Below are 17,965 nucleotides of genomic sequence, written 5' to 3'. Positions count from 1 at the left end.
GTAATTCAAGGTAAGAATTATTGGCCTTTAAATCATTTCCATTGGCTAGGTAAGATTTTAAAAATTGTAGGGGAGAAATGAACGCATGTAACTAAGTCGCATATTACTTGTGGAAGAGCTTACCTGCTCTTCAGGAAATTTTTCTCAATGAAGAAGCAATTTCCCAATTCTTATAGAAGAATAAGGAGTTCCTCGCAGTATTAAAATACTCATTTTTTCAACAATATGAGACCCTTAAAACTGTCTTCGAAAACGTTGCAACCTGCACTTGTAGAGCCCCTGATTTATTTGTGATACGGCGAACAAAAGAATGTCAAGCATTGGTAGCTGAAGATTTATCGGAAAAATATATACTTTAAATGAGTAATTTACAAAGAGAAGCACCTCCTTAACTTCCCCATGTAACCGCATTTATTTACGCATGAGAATAGTTACGGAATTTATAACAATGTAATAAATTGTTCATTTTACATTTTATAATCTGAAATAGTTAATAATATTGCCACAAGAGGGTACCGCGGTAGATACAAAAATAATCTCAGTGCTTGGTCATTATTTATCGAGTTTATATATTTTTGCTTTGACAAGTCAACATTATTAATTTGAAATATTTGTTTTAAAATGACAGTAATTTAATAAATTGAATACCGACGTAAAATAAAAGAACATTTTGAGAAAAAATTGAAATGATGTTAAATAATTCGATGGGATTTTAAAAATAAGTAAGTAATCATACAATGTATATCATTCATTCCAACTAATTAGCATTAAAAGCAATGAAATGCCCGAATGATGCAACTCCTGAGTAAGATTATCGGTGGGTTGTAACGAATATAGCTATGACGAAGTCGTAGGAGATGGGTACAGCTACAACCGTAACTTTCGAGTCTTTACTTGTGCCTGCTTATCATCAATACATGAGAATATAACTGTGATTGCGATTACAGGTGCGAGTCGCAGATGACAAGTGAGTCACGATAATATAGGGTCGCGACCTGTAACTGGAAACGATTGCCACAAGTATCCACGTAGAAATAGTATGATGTGCAGTAGCGCAGCGAGGGAGGGGTTGGGGGATAAACCCCCCCAGAACTCAGAGAAAATTAACCCATACTTAATTGGATAGATATGACTTATAGGAAAGAGTAACGAGTAATAAAATATCCCTTTAAAAATCCGTAAAACTCACCATTTTGAACCATTTATCTTAAAAATGTTCTGGGGGGGGGGGGAGGCACCCGTACCTCCTGTACTCCATACCCCCAGCATTAGTCGCTCCTAAACCCCCCCCCCCTGCCTTAATTCCTAGCTGCGCGCCCGATGATGTGAGCTAGCGCAATGCGGAACTCTAAACAAAGGAATATTTTTTAATTATCAATGTTAAAATAATCAATTAAATTTACAATTATTAATTCAAATACTTGTCAAATGTGCACGAATGCAGCGCCGGCAGTGGTTTCAAATGTTTTGTTAGCCTTAGAAATAACGAATGTTGTGGAGTTTTCTTCAGCAACAATTTTTGGCGGTAGCGTACTTATTGTTACGTTCTTCTCTGGGTTTCTAAGCGTCCGTTTCTTTATTCCATGAAACCTCAGTTCAACATATGGAGAAGTTCTAGAGAAAATAGCGTTCAAAAAGGAGCCATCGTAGTTCTTCGTAGTTTTGGTAGAATACTATGCCACGGGACGAATTTCGACCTTTTGGTTTATTTTCAGTTAGAGGAAAAATATATATGTTTCCTTACATGAAATGTTTAGAAATATATTTATGCATAGCATACGAAACTGCGATATACCGCCATTTTAAAAAATGGGTAAAATTAATAGGCACGATAGTAAGCACGTGTATATAGAGCGCTTCTACGCTTCTCTGACTGACCGCTACACACGGTTTTTGCTGGTGGTTTCGACCCAAAGTTAGTCAGTAAAAGCATACGCCGGTTTTGGTTCCAAACTGTGGCCCCAGCAGAACTGGAGATGTTTAACTTGAAAGTTGTCGTTACTGACTGACAAAAATGATACTCCTTTTTGTGACATTGTCACCTTTCTGGGGATAGTTCTGTAATTATGCAACTCTTAGAATACCACGAAAGACGCAAAATAGTTCTAGGTATTGCTGTGAATATGAACTCAGATCATTAGTTACCGCTTTAGCCACTGCAATTCCCCCGCTGCTTGCAATATCTGCCCCGATAAGGACTTTAGCGGGAGAAGTATCTATAATCTTTCACGGATTTCTCAATCACCACGACCACCCTATCTTTCACCGGAAGCTATTCCAATTGCTCCCTTCAAGCCCTCCCGTGTTCCGCACCTCAACCACCGATGCACACATGGCTGTCGTTGAAAAAAAGAAAGAGGCAATGAAAAAAGGAATGCAAACGAAAGGGCGGAAACCCCACGATCGCGCAGTTTACTGGTCTGTTCCTACCCGCGATTCACCCTCCACGACCATTGAGAATTTGTTCGAGATACGCATAGTGCTTTAGTAAAAAAAACTCACGGAAGAGATGCGCAGAAAAAAAGCCGTAGGAGGGGTTCGCGGAGAGATCAGAAAGGGTCCAAAACCCCTGTCGGAGGGGATGTGCTGCTTGCATCCCTGTTTGTTCAAGGGATGGCTGAGAGAGAAGGATGAAAGGGAACATTGAAGTGAGTTGAGGTACGGAAAGGGAGAGTGAAGGACATGCGGAAAGGGACAAAAACCACTTAATCCCTCAGGCAAATTAGCCTCTTTCAAGTCGTCCTACCATTTTCCCCCCTTGCTGCATAACACCACTTGTTCCTTTATGCAATTCACGACAAGAGAGGGAGAGAGGACCCCTCTCTCTCTCTCTCTCTCTCTCTCTCTCTCTCTCTCTCTCTCTCTCTCTCTCTCTCTCTCTTTGCTCTGATGAGCAAGTTGTAGGGGGATGAAGGGAACGGGAAAAAAAATATTCGAGGAAGGGGATTTTTTCGAAGCAACTTCGTGTACTTTTCAACTCTCAACACGCCCTTTTCCGACCTTCTATACATACTTCTATCGACCTCGTATATTACTATATAACCTTCCAGGGGCGGCCGGGTGTGGTTGGGGGCCCTCGGCTGGGGCCCCCAATCGGGGATTCGGGGATCCTACCCCAGAAAAAGGTTTTTTGGAAATTGCGTCCCCGGAAAGGGATTTTGACGCAACCCTTGCTCATAAAAAACTAGATAGAAGTCAATTTTTTTAAATAACAATTTCGTGAAAATACTACGAAAAGTGAGAATTTCACGGCTTGCAAAATTTAATGATGTGTTGAGCTTCTATTATCTATTTTGGTGGATTTGTTTCTTGAAACTGCACAGAAATCTGAAAGACCTCTAAAATAACATTTTCGAATAACCCTGTCAAAAAAAACTACAGGTTCACTTTTATCTTTTGACACCTTTGTTTTATTTATTTTTTGTGCAATCTTTTCACACTGAGTATGTTGTAAATCAAGTATCTAATGAAAACTTGGCATTTTATAATAGCAAAAAAACTTAAGTTTAAGTAATGAGTCATCTTTTAGTACACCTTTCATATATGCCTCACGACAGTGCCACGGGTCGTGGGGGCCCCCTAAGCTCCGGGCCATCGGCGATTACCGACCAGCCGACCTGGACAGATCGCGCCTGCATGGGCGTACCAAGCGGGGGGCAGGAGGGGGCAGCTGCCCCCCCCCCTGGAAGCAAAAGTAAGAGTAGTAGAAAACGAAAATTTTGAACAAATTTTCTTTAAATCCAAGAAAAGTGATAGAAGTATAAAATATGTCATTAAAATTAAAAGATTTTATTTTTAAGCTAACAATTTTGAAAACTAATAAGGCGCTGTTATAATTTTCTTGAAATTTTAGTTCCCTTAACCTTTACCGTGCTACAATTTGAACGACAAAGGCTTTGCCCCCCTCAAGTTTTGATCCAGGGTACGCCCTTGCGCCCTTGTATCCTTCCTTCTTCCGCACTCTTTCCATTTTCTTTATTCTTCCATCCTCTTGTGTCCCATCGGAGACCAACCCGATTACCCATTCACTTTTGCTTTCGGATGCTGCTGCTGCTACTACCTACTCAATGATGAGAGCCTTGCTTTTTTCATCTCCTTGTCAAGAGTCTTCACGGACGAGTAGGGAACTGCCATCCTTTTGTCCGTGCAAGATGTAAAACGCTCTCAAACCCCGGTAAGATGAGTCGGGAGTGGTTGGTACCCACAAGCCGTAGCCTCACAAGCAAAGCAAGCATCGGCGATGCGGCTGCCCCTCGCCGGCTGAGCTCGAAACTAACTATTCATGTGTCCGGCAACACCGTCCTACTCGAGTTTTCCGCGCGGCTAAATATGAATCGCGTGCAAGGCAGAGATTGCTGTCGGCGTAACGAAAATGTTTTCACGGGAAGTAGCATGTTTTCCCATTATCATACTCCAGAAGTTCTCGTCCGGACTTTCGCGAGCCTCTCATCCTTTGTGTTTTGCATTATTCTTCCGCACTCATCTCGTCTTTGGACACCGCGCTTATCTCTCCCGTCCAGTAGATATACCCGACGGAAGTCCCACAGTGCTCATGCTTTGTGATCGTCTTCATCTCTTTTTTTCAGGGTTACGACCGGTTAGCTAGCATATCACACATTGCATTTTCATCACTTTCGTATCTCTAATCATCTAAGCATGAATTGAAATATCCTGAGATAAAATAACTATTTATATATTATTACTATGAATCACTATCAGGGACAGTCTGGCCAGGTCGGCTGGCCGGCGATCGCCGAGGGCCCAGAGCTTTGGGGGCCCCGCACAAAGCTCGCGTCTATCGCGAAGCTTAGATGAAAGGCGAAATAAAAAAATACTCATATTAGTTTTTTGCTGTAATAAAATTCTGCGTTATCATTAGTTTCTTTATTCACAGCATACTCAGTCTATAAAGAGTATTTAAAAAATTGATAAAATAAAGGTGTCAGAAGGTAAAAGAGAGGCTGATACATTTTTGAAAGGGTTATTCGAAATTATTATTTTTGGTGTTTTCTTTGCAGTTTCAAGGGACAAATTCAGCAAATAGATAATTGAACCATAACACATGGAATTATTTAAGCTGTGAAATGCACACTTTTCATTGTATTTTTCCAGCCTTTATATCAACTCACCAACCTGTCTGTTTGTTTGTCTGTTTGTTTGTCTGGTACAAATCTTATAACTCAAATTTGACTCACTTCCTGTGAAGCAAAAACGCTGAAATTTTGCACACTTCTTCATTTCCGATGACAATACATGAAAATATAACTTTTTCTCTCCAACCCCCCTTTAACCACCCCCCAGTCAACCTATAGCCCCCCAAAACATGTTTTTGATCTAAGAAGTTCCAAATGGTCGATTTTCGTGTTTTGCGACCACAGTAAAAGTTATCCACTCTAGGCATATCCACATAGTAGGCATTTAAAAGCATAGGGGTGGCATTTTGAAACATAGGGGGCTTACCATTCACTGAAAATTTAATAAATATAGTGACTTTTTTGATACGTCACTTTTGGTTTTTCGGGGTCACTGAGTTTTTTTGCTTTGTGTCATATATAAACGTTGCTCATCCCCTGTAATCTAAATATAAAGGCTGGTTTTAAAAAAAAAAATTTTATAAGAGCTTATTTCTTGTGAAATTTCTATTTTTATTACATAGTTCTTAAAAGCCAGGATAACGTCAAAATCCATTTCTGGGCATTTAATTTCCAAAACTTTTCCTCCAGTAAGGAGGACCCTATCATTAGCCCCAGCTCAGGCCACCAAATCAGTGCAGACCGCCCCTGATGACTATTTATGTGTTTATTTTTGCTGCCATCACATCAAATGTTTTTCGAAAAAATCCATTTTCCATCGTTTCTTTCTCGGCCGACTTTTATGCATGTTATGTATTTCTAAGCTCTCATGCGCATGTTTAGCTCATTCCTCCGTGAGGGAAGTTCAATTTTTAAGAATAAGTTTACTTCAAATAAAATGTTTGCCCGATTGAGATCATCGCCAATGCCATCCATTCTCATGAATACTATTTGCTGGTATACAATTCTTAAATTTTAATCTGTTTCTCTCTTATTCACCAGCAATTATTTTGACCTTTCCTATTAAGCAACAATATTTCCTTTCTATTATATAATGTAAATTTTCACATCAATATACTTCACCTTAAGAGATGCCATTGGTGACGCACAATAGTTGAGAAATACGGGGTATCAAAATAGTTCATCATCATCACTGGTCAACAATCCTAAGATCCGTTTGACGCAACTCTACACTCAATTCTCCCATCAGTTAATCTTTTTACACATAAATACTCCTTTTCTTTTTAAAACCCTCTATAATTGTTCCATATATTTTTCTCGAGGTCTTCCTTTTCCGTTCTTGCCATCTACTTGCCCCTCGTTGATTGTCTTCATCTTCATCTACATCATGTCTCAAGATATGGCCTAGAAGGTGGTTCCGTCTTCTTACTAAGATTTTCATGAAGATCCTCTTCTCTCCTACCATTCTTAGAACATCCTCATTACTAACTCGGTCAATCCATTTGATCCTCATTATTTTCCTAAAGCACTACATTTCGAAGACCTCTATCCTTACTTTCTCTGCTGCTGTCATTGTCCAATACTCACTTCCAACTGCATGTTCTTATAAATTGCTTCTTTACTTCCATGTTTGAGTTTCCCACTGCAAGTAGGTCTCTCTTTTGGTGGAATACTCTCTTCGCTTGGGCTATTCAGCTGATAATTTCTTTCTTGTATATCCCGTCGCCAGTTATGCTGCTTCCCAAATAACAGAATTCATCCACCTCTACCAATTTTTGCTTCCCTATTTGAATGTTGGCCTTGACTTCTTCTCTTCTGCTGCATACTAATATCTTGGTTTTCTTTGTGCGTATTATAATAGTATCACAGGGCAGATATTTCCTTTTCCTAAGCGTCGTTTTTGGACAATACATCGTCACAACCATTTATAATACATCTCGAGATTCACGCTTGAACCAATTATAACTTGGAGTCGATTCATTTTTAAAAGGCGTATTCGAAAAATGTTTACCTGTTAGAAGATAGATTGGGAGAATTATACTACAATCATAAAAATCAGAAAGTGTCTGGACTCAAGCTTTGACTTACAATAAATATGAGGAGATAAGTACTTTACTTAAGCTAAAAATTTGTCTCGACATAGTTATGCCGTATCCTCTTATTTCTACTTATTTCTTGAGGAAACGAATGTTTCTAGAAACATATGAAAAACAGAAGAACAGATTTAACGAATTTTCACTTCAAAATGCAATTTTCAGTCAAGATTGATATGCAAATTTGAATTGTATATGAATATTATTATGCAAACATTTTTAATTACTTTTCGTGAGTCACATTTGGAATGACCTCTGCTGTCGAAGAATTATGTGATCAATAAATTTCCCATAGAAGAAGCTTCAATTATGGGCCCAAATTGACCCAGTATTGATCCAGTTTAGTTTTTTATCAATCGACGGTTCATAGAACAAGAAAATGTTGCGGAAACTTGACTCCAAAGTAGACGGAGGAAAGAGACGTTCAGTCTCTCCTCCTAGATATGACGTAATGTTAATTATTTCATCTACCTTTACGGAAGATACTTTTCAAGTTGGTAATGAATAATTAAAGATACGCAAATTATATAATTCTGAAGAGAGCCTAGCCAAAAATTAGTAGATTAATTTAATTTTGAACACAAAACATTACGTAAGGGCTAAATAGGATAAAATGACCCATTCTGTTCTTTCAGTTGAACCTTAATTTAAACTGTTCTTTTGTGGATTTTTAATAATTTGTAACTTGAATTTCTGTTATTTCTTTGAATAAAGTTTCAAAAAAGCAAACTCTTTAGTAACAAACCAAAACAATGAAATTTGCTAATCATAATTTACTGTTACGTTTATCGTCGTCTTTTCACGTAGTTTAAAGACGCTTTTTCACGTTTAAGAGGAAATAAATATTAATTTCTTTACCACCAAATACTCGCGGCTGAGCTTAAAGCCACCGAGTGCGTCCACCGGGTTGCGGATGGTGGGTCGACCTTTAGATATAGAGGTTAGCTGCTAGATAAGCGAGTTCTCTCGTCGAATAAGCAGTCGTGGACAAAAAGCGGCGGTATTCTGAGGGGGTATTGGGCTACCCTTGGGTAAGGTAGACCATTTAAAAGATACCAAAACCTGTGAAGATACCGTGACTTGGCGACTGGGGGCCGCCAACAATTATGCCTCTCATCACCCGGGGGAGAGGGCAGCAGCTCTTCTTCACATGTGCGAAGGTGGAGACCATACTGGTCGGTACAGCGACACACATTCCACTACAGGCGTGGTAACTTTTACTTTAACGGCTGTAGTACTGCGATGTGGAAGGCAAGGGGAAACCACCACATTATCATTCCGAGGAGTCACAGCTACTCCACTCAATTTATATAATGACATGATGGAATTCTCTCGGGTAAAATATTCCGGAGGTAAACTAGTCCCCCATTCGGATCTCCGGGCGGGGACTACTCGAGAGGGTACATCGGTCAAACGAGATAGAATGTTACGGATAGGAACATGGAACGTCAGATCACTTCGTACCTGCGGTAAGCTAGAGAACTTGAAGGTGGAGATGCGAAGAATGAACCTCGATGTATTAGGCATCAGCGAAATGAAGTGGCCCCAGGAAAGAGACTTTTGGAGTGGAAGCTACAGAATGATACACACGGGATCGCTAAATGGTAATGCTGGAGTAGGCATAATGCTTAGAAAGAGCGCCGGGATGCGTGTTAAAAGCTACCTGCAGTTTAATGAAAGGATAGTAATGGTGAAGATAGATACTAAACCCGAAGCTACTGTAGTGGTACAGATTTACATGCCTACGTCAGATTATGAAGACGAAGAAGTAGAAGATGTCTACCAAGATATAGCGGAAGTTATCAAGCAGGTAAGAGGGGAAGAAAATCTTATTATTTTAGGTGACTGGAACGCCGTCGTCGGAGAAGGTCAAGACGGAATAATAACTGGGAAATATGGGTTGGGTAACCGAAATGAAAGAGGAGAAAGGCTACTTGAATTCTGCACGGAGCACAGGCTAGTGGTTGCCAACACTTTATTCAAAAATCCCCTGCGAAGAAGATACTCGTGTAAGATGCCAGGAGACCGTAGAAGATTCCAAATCGACTATATTCTAGTGAAACAAAGATTCAGGAACCAGGTGAAGGACTGCAAAAGTTATCGAGGGGCAGATATCGATAGTGACCATAATTTAGTTATGATGAAATGCCACCTTAAATTTAAAAAGTTGAAGAAAGCCGTGAAAAACAAATGGCAGGTTGAAAAACTGAGGGAGGTTCAGCATCAACTGGCCTTTAAAGAGGCTGTAGAAAATAAAATAGGGGAGGATACGACCAACAAACCAATGGAAGAGAGTTGGAAAACTATTAGAAGTGGTCTGCAGGCGGCAGCTGAGGAAGTTCTTGGTAAAAGAAGAGTAGTTATGAAAAAACCATGGATCACGCAGGAAGTATTAGATCTCATTGAAGAAAGAAGAAAATACAAGGCTGCGAAAACAGAGGAAGGACAGAATCGTTACAAGAGAATAAGGAACGAAATATGTCGTAAAGCGCGGAAGGCTAGAGAAACGTGGATGAAAAGCATTTGCGAAGACGTGCAAAACAATCTTAAACATGGAAAAGTAGAGGCCGCTTATAGGATTGTGAGGAACCACTTTAAGGAAAGGGGCGTAAGATGTAATACCCTAAGGGACAAAAACGGAGAACTATTGATTGAAAACGAAGAAAAAGGGAAGAGATGGAAGGAATATCTGGAAGATTTGTACAAAGGAAGTCGCCTCAGAACGAATGCTATCGAAAACGAGAGGGAAGTGGATACCGATGACATGGGAGCCCCAATTTTAAGATCGGAATTAGATGCGGCTGTAAGAGACCTCAGGATAAATAAAGCGTCTGGCATTGATGACATTCCTGCAGAGCTAATTAAAAATTCAGGAGAGAAGACGTTGAACCAGCTATACAAAATCATTAGTGAAATGTATACGACAGGTGAGATACCAAAGGATTTCGAGAGGAACATTATAATCCCTATTCCTAAGAAGAAAAGAGCGGAGAAGTGCGAAGATTTTAGGACCATAAGCCTTACTACATATGCGTCAAAGATACTGACAAGGATCATCTATAGAAGAATAGAACGAAAAGCAGAAGAGTACTTGGATGAGGACCAATTTGGATTCAGAGAAAACAAAGGCACAAGGGAAGCAATATTGGCCCTAAGACTGCTCATAGAGAAGAGAATGGAAAAGAACAAGCCAACATTCGTTGCGTTTGTGGACTTAGAGAAAGCATTTGACAACGTGGATTGGAGCACAATGCTTGGAATGCTAAAGGAAATTGGGGTTCTTTATGATGACACAAGAATCATCCACAGTTTATACAAAAACCAAGTAGCCGTGATAAAATCAGGGCCCAGCTGTGAAGAAGCAAGAATTAAGAAAGGAGTGCGACAAGGCTGTACATTGTCACCCGTAATTTTCAACGTTTACATTGAGAAAGCCATTAATGAAATCAAAGAAAAGGAATTGGGAGTGAATATCCATGGAGAAAAAATTAGCATGCTAAGATTTGCCGATGACATAGCCGTTATAGCAGAAACAGAGAAGGATTTGAAAAATATTCTGGCAAATATAGGGTAGAGTAGAGTAGAGTTGGGGTAATGAGTAGATATCAACTGAAAATAAGCACGAAGAAAACCAAGATCTTAGTATGCAGCAGAAGAGAAGAAGTCAAGACCAACATTAAAATAGGGAGGCAAAAACTGATAGAGGTGGATGAATTCTGTTATTTGGGAAGCAAGATAACTAGTGACGGGAGAAGCAAGAAAGAAATTATCAGCAGAATAGCCCAGGCGAAGAGAGCATTCCACCAAAAGAGAGACCTGCTTACAGCGGGAAACTTAAATATGGAAGTAAAGAAACAATTCATAAGAACCTACATCTGGAGTATGCTCCTATACGGAAGTGAGGCATGGACAATGACCGCAGCGGAGAAAGCAAGGATAGAGGCCTTTGAAATGTGGTGCTACAGAAGAATGATGAAAATCAAATGGATCGACCGAGTTAGTAACGAGGAAGTCCTAAGAAGGGTAGGAGAGAAGAGAAGCCTCATGAAAACCTTAATAAGAAGACGGAACAACCTTATAGGCCACATCTTGAGACATGATGGCCTGATGAAGACAATCGTCGAAGGACAGGTGGAAGGCAAGAATGGAAAAGGAAGACCTCGAACAAAATATATGGAACAAGTAAAGAGAGATGTGAAAGAGAAGAAATGTAGGAGTGAAAAGATTAGCTGATAGGAGAACTGAGTGGAGAGCTGCGTCAAACCAATCCTAGGATTGTTGACCAGTGATGATGACCACCAAATAAAGTTATCTCTCTCACGCACTCAAATATTTTTAAATTTAGCTGGAAAGTTAATTGCTCGGTATAATGTGTACTTTTTTAAATTTTTTTATTGACTGACACATTGACCACCACAATTAGGTAATAGCTTACGTAGTAAATGTAACCCACCAAGCTCGTCGGCTTTCCCTAGTAGGTAATATTTTTTCAGGCACATGAAAAAATTATTTTTATTCTCTCTGACTTACCCTACAGAGTTCTAAATGGCCTCTATAGCAGCTCCCATGTCAATTTTCATTTTAACTCCAGTTCTAACATTTATTCCCAAATATCATTATCGTAGTTCTTTTCTATTACTTTATGAAACATTCTCCTCTTTTTCAACCTTAATTAACTTAATAGTGGGTCTTCCAAATGTTTCTTCAAAAGTCCTTGATTTCTTAATTCCAACGAAACTTATATTCTAAAATATTGGAGATTATCGGATACATATATATATGTAGAGTAGGATTCAATTAACATGTTCTTAAAATATGAAATTTTCATAGTCGCCTATAAAAATAAGAAGTAAAGGCAGTAACCGCTATCAGCACCCAATCTGTTTCAAGAGTCTTGTGATTCATTAATTGAACCACCTGGTATTTCTCTTCATTTTAAATATCAAAGGAACATAATTTGGAATGAATATTCTCCCAAGCGATGGCCAAGAAATATCAACGGTGTCGGACTATATTATAAAGAACATTGTAGTTTATAATCGATTGTCACAATTAAATTTGACACAGATGCATACCTCTGCAAAAAAATAATTTTTGGCATTCAACGAACCATATTATGATTACTTTCAAATTAAATGCGTCACTGAGACCGTTTTGAAAGTTTTTTAAATCCATTTCACGGTGATGTTCACATTAATTGCTATTGGAAAAAAATTCTTTACCGGGAATCCAACCATGAACAAATGTTCCCCGGGGCACTTTTCCCAATGGCAATCAATTAAAACCTCATCGAAAATAAAATAAAACTCAATAAGATCGTCAGTGTACCTAAACCAGTGAAGGAAACAGAAAAACTCAAGAGAGGGCGCGAAAGATATCTTCAGCTACCTTTACTTTTTTCGTAATAAAAAATATAATCAAGTCATGTACAATGTTTAAGAAAGCTTTATTAACACTGATCATATATATACATAAACAAGGCAATGCCACCTTATGATATAAAAAAGTTAAAATTGCAGTTCTGCAATGTTCGGTAATGCGGGCGGCTCGGCAAGGGGGTGGCGCGCCCCCCGTATGTATCCGCCAGTGACCTAAAACATGTTGGATCGGGTATATATCAACATTTTTTTATATCTTTGATTTTCCCTTCAAAATGAGGCCTTTGTATCCATCCTCTTCATTCACTGTTTATCGCTCATTCTTTCTTTTCAAACTCCTTTTCCAGCATTAAATTCCGGCATATCACAATTTCGTGAAATAAATTTAATAAGCATACGGAATTAATAAGGGATAGGTATTAACTAACGATTTCTTCATTTTTTACAACGAGATCGCGAAAAGTTATCCCATTCTATAATCAATAAAACGACAAAATTTCATTTTTTCATTTATCTAATACTTATGGTGGTGGTTATTATTTATGCTTCAGTAGTATTTTTGGCATACTTTTGCATGGTGAGTATCGTATATTAAATTCAGAAGATGGCTTTAACCTAAATACGAGTGGTCTATTTTTCGATTTGCTAAATTAAAATATTTTTAAAGTCTCATCACCGCGCGACCGCGCGCTGCGGTTTTTTCCCCTATGTAAGTCGTTCCGATCTCGAGAGGTGGCAGTAGAGAATATATCCAGATGGTGCTGCCGCAACGGAAAAATAAAACACTACTTCAATCTCTTGTATGGGAGCGTAATTACGCATAGTATTTATTTAGTACATTTTAAGGCGTACACGTAAACCCTTGCCTTAAACTGGGTGAAAGTACATTTTTTCAAAACAAGAGGCCTATTGGTTGTTTTTAAATATTCTTTTGAATAAAAATCTTAATCTGCAAAAGTGTGTCCACCTGGCCGCCATTAGTGGAAGCAATATTAGGTAAAGGAGAGGCTGCTGGAGATTTCAACGGGCGGAGTTGGCCTTTGCTCAGTGAAAGTTACGAAGTCCTGTTACGAACCTTTCGAGTAATGATCATTCGTGTTGTGCGGCCGTGAGTGGTGGTTCCGCATTCTTCTTATTTTCGAGGGATGCTGTGATAGTGCTAACTTGTCAACTAGTGTTGACGTTGCACCCAGCACTCCCCAACTCTTCTTCCTCGTAAGATTCTGTGGGTGGTCATAAACCGTGTGTGTTTCTGTGAGCTCATCTGCGAATAGCATCGCCTTATTCGCATGAATGACATTATCTAAGGTTATAAAATAGTGTATATATATCACAGTTTCCGAATTCAGTATGGGGTCCAAAGTGGAATATGTGGAAGCCCATCAGATGTATGCTACCAATTACGTTCGGAATTCAAAAGCCATCGGAGTCCTCTGGGGTATATTTTCCATATGTTATGCCATCATTAGCGTAGTCGCCCTTGTCACTCCCGAGTGGATTGGAGATACGGGATACACTTATGGAGGTACTCTGCAGCTGCAAACCCAACAACCAGGAAGGTTTGGACTCTGGACCTACTGCTCCTTTTCATCTGGCAAGAGCTCGGGTATGTAGTTAATTATTTCCCTTTTTCCCGAACGGTATCATGTTCAAAACCCATATTCTGCATTTCTTTCCTTCTTATTTTGATTGCTTTTTAAATGGAAATGTTCAATTTCATAACAATGAAACTAAACTTTTGATTTAGTCATGGAAATAACCTGTTCGGCGGAAAACTTGTTTGTTTGCAAATGAAGTTTATATCGTACGATTATTATTATTATTGATGTGATGTACTGGCAATTTAGGGTATTTTCTACTCGAAAACTCTTCAGTTACTCTTGACGGAATCGCCTTTGGCCGGCATAGCAACGAATTGTTGCCTTTTTACTGTTTTCAGCGTATTCTTATGTTACGTAAACAATTTTGTTATTTGTGTAAAGCCTTGGGGCATGTGAAAATACAATAAATGATGGAATCTGGCCACACATTCTGATCTTCTGATACTCAAACCAGTAACGGCTACAGAAAAAACACAAGGGGGGAGGGTGCAAAAGATATTTTGAGCGAACGACAACCTACTTACCTTTAATGTTAAAATTTATGTAATGCTTCCAGTTTCTGCTGGGCTGGTCGAGGAAGAGGAGTGTAAAGGATCAATCTCCGATGTGATCTCTTCGTCAACTTCTTCCTCGGATGTATCACCTTTACCTGCGGCATTCAGAGCAGCCACCATTCTCGTCGCAGTGTCAGTGCTTCTATCCCTCATCACTTTAGTGGCTTTCCTCCTCTTCTTCTTCATCTCCCCTCCAAGTGTCTTTAGATCCTGCGCATGGATGCAACTTCTCTCTGGTGAGTACATGAATAGTATTTATTCAATTTCAATTCATTTATTCATAGCACCCATGGTTTGTAATAATTTGCTTGTAAAAATTTTAGGATCCTTCATATTTTACCTCATGATGTTGTTAAGTGAGATGGAAACAATGAAAGTCAATGTGTATTGGAGACACCCATTCTTTAGTATATGTCTATGCGCATTATCTTCAGTATTTTCGTGTCGTAATAGGACCACTAGTATGTATTTATTACTGAGATGTTAAGAGGTCTTTCTCTTCTGCTAATTTACTGGCTTACTCCTTTTCACACTTGCCTGATCTTATGTTGAGTTAAAAGGTGTGTAGGTGATGCTTCATTGTAAATTATAACTTTTATTCACTTAGTCATAAATTACTTCTAACGCAATTTAATGCCAGAGCCTGGGTAGATAAAATTAAAAGGAATTTCATTTTTCCACTATCATAAGAAAAGCAAGAAAAAAATTATAGTAAAATTTGAAGAAGTCCTCTCTTGGTACCTTATACACTGACAATAAGTGAATATTTAACAATTAGACTTTTTATTTTGTTACCCTAAAACATAAACAAGCTAGATAAAAACCCTCCGTTGAATGATTAAAAGTGAGCTGGAGGGGTTAATATGGTGCCAAACAAATTTTCTCTCCTTCATGCATTTTGGTTATGGTTAACAAGATTTGATAAGTCTACTGCGAATCATTCATATGCATTACTGTTAAAATTCTGTGGTCATGATGAGAATTTACAATAATGTACTATGAGGCAGTGGGGTAACTATAGGGGGGGATAAGGGAATAGATCCCCCACCCCCAAAGCCTGAGACAAATTTTATAGCATAAGTACTAATGTTTTCTCTGTAAGGATGGTTTTCTGTGGAATTAAGAGTGAAACCCAAATTTAAAGTCCCAAAATGATGTAAAATGTATTTCCAGGCATGTTATTTTTCAAAATTTTGCTGGTGGCCACCTCCCCACCCCCTCATTGCCTTGGGGGTGGGTTCACCCCCCTAGGCCCACCATTTCCTAAAGCATAATCCTAGTTACACCATTGCCATGAGAGATGAAGCTGAATATTTAACGACAGCAAATGAGGCATCACCTCCGTATGTTGATAAAATTTCTTGACCCAGAATACCATAGAATTTCATTCCACCACTCAAACAAACTGACAGAAGCAGTTAGGTGTAACTAAGACGAGATCAATGACCACACGGTTGAGAGCAGAACAGTGGATACCGCATTGAAGGTGAAGGATAGAGGATTTTTGGAAATACTAAACTTTAAACCTAGAAGTGTAGAGATGCATAGCCACGTAGTTCAGCATAGCTTTGTGGTTCAGGGCTTGAAGTGGCTATTAGCAGTGGAGTGGAGCCTGCTGGAGTTTTGGCGACAACTATCACTTAGATAAGGCTGTTAGTTATTGATTTGTTTTGTCCCAAGGTATAGCATCCTTTTAAATAAGATACCTGGTTTTGTTCCATTTTGTGCCTTCTTGGCTTCACCGATTTCTTATTTTATACTGTTTCTGTTTTTTACATTATCAGTTTCATGGCTGATATTGAATATACGGAAACTTTTAGATTTTGTACTTAAAAATTTGTGGTGTAACTATGGCTGGGAGGACCTGGGTGATAGATCCCCCCATATCCCTGGAAAAAATTGCATGTATTCATATCACATAAATCCTGCTTGCTTGAAATGCAGTAATCAAAATTTTTAGTTTTGACTTGACCTCTGTGATTCAAGTCAATAGTTTATTTGCATAATTCTGATTGTTCTTTAATCCAGGAATCGTTTCTTTAATCAATACACTAGGCTTGTCAAGCTACTCCCCTGTCTGGACCCTATTTATCCCACGATTGACCGCTCACAACCTTTTCCAAGGTGCCCCACTAACCAGTTCCTGGAACTACCCCTTGTACATAGTAAGACAAAGTGTAAGTTACCTTTGCATTGCATTTTAGAGCTTCATCATTTTAATCCTGTAGTTTTAGATTTTATAGAATTACAGCTGAAATCATAGCTCCAATACGTGGAGCATGAATGCAGGTATGAAAATATAAGTAAATGTACCACATTTCACCCTTAATTGGTAGAATATTTCCAGTTTTAATGGCCGTTTTAGTACAGTCTGGTGTGTGAGCATGATGGTATTCAGGAGTAGGCATTCTACATTTTCAGGCTCTAAAAATTATCAATGTATAGTTTTCTTTACACACTTTAATTTATCTGATTGGTAATGAAACGTAAGAAGTTACTAAGTTATCTATGTGTTTAGATTCTCTGTAAGATTGTCAGAGTTGTCTGTAAGGAAGCAGAGTGTAGTGGGCATTAATAGGCAGGTATTTTGTGGGGGTAATAATTGTCTTGTTCCTTGACCATTCTTTTCCATCCATGAGTCTTCCTCTATTATTCAGCTTCAGCTTTTATCTGGAAAGGGATATATTATTCTTCTGAACGTCATGTACACTTACCATACATTTCGTATTTTTTTAGCGAATTAATACTGTGTCTATTCAACCCATTTAGCATAGACCTTTTAACCTCTGTAAGAAATTTAAGGTTAAAATGTAAAAACATGGGTAACGGCATGCACAATGAAATCAATCTTGGTGTGACAGTACTAAGTAAATAGACTTTTGAGCAGGGGTGCAATGAATTGGGGGGTGGTGTCATTGCCTGGGTCCAAGGAGTATGGAAAACCCCATGGTCAGAGAAGGGTGTTCTCCCATGTAAATTTTCTATTAGGAAGGGCTTGGCTCTACAATAAATACAACTTAGACTTCTCTCACATTTTATACTTGTAGCTATGCATTTACATGGCGAATCCCTTTAATCGTTTACAAGGATACAAGTACTATTAAACATATTAAAATGAAAAGAATTGGTTTGTAACCTCTGCAAGCCCCCCCTGCCCTCCCTCCCCACTTAGGCTTGTGAGTGTACAAGTGTATAAGTTGTACAATAGCTGTCTTCCCAAAACCATATTATAGCAGACAAAGAGCCTGATGCATTTGAAAGCATTATCTTTCTATTTAAACATCGACTAGTGCAATCAGATTGTAT

The 17,965-nt window shown here is 38.8% G+C and overlaps 1 protein-coding gene across 2 annotated transcripts in view; it reads left to right on the top strand.

Annotated features, from left to right (window-relative positions):
* Window positions 1-13,344: 13,344 nt before the first annotated feature.
* Window positions 13,345-17,965, top strand: part of LOC124157760 (LHFPL tetraspan subfamily member 3 protein) — a 63,027-nt gene continuing 58,406 nt past the window's right edge. Inside the window, exons 1-2 of one of the 2 annotated variants that reach the window (XM_046532762.1) lie at window positions 13,345-14,110; window positions 14,662-14,895. In XM_046532762.1, the coding sequence (XP_046388718.1) occupies window positions 13,855-14,110; window positions 14,662-14,895 (490 nt within the window). In that variant the 5' untranslated portion in view covers window positions 13,345-13,854. The remainder of the gene's footprint in view (window positions 14,111-14,661; window positions 14,896-17,965) is intronic. The other variant, XM_046532761.1, reaches the window with a different exon arrangement.

The sequence above is a fragment of the Ischnura elegans genome, chromosome 4, assembly GCF_921293095.1.
Source record: "Ischnura elegans chromosome 4, ioIscEleg1.1, whole genome shotgun sequence".
Lineage (NCBI taxonomy): Eukaryota > Metazoa > Arthropoda > Insecta > Odonata > Coenagrionidae > Ischnura > Ischnura elegans.
The sequence above is the reverse complement of the archived record's forward strand: the minus strand, read 5'-3'. Positions and strand labels throughout refer to the sequence as shown.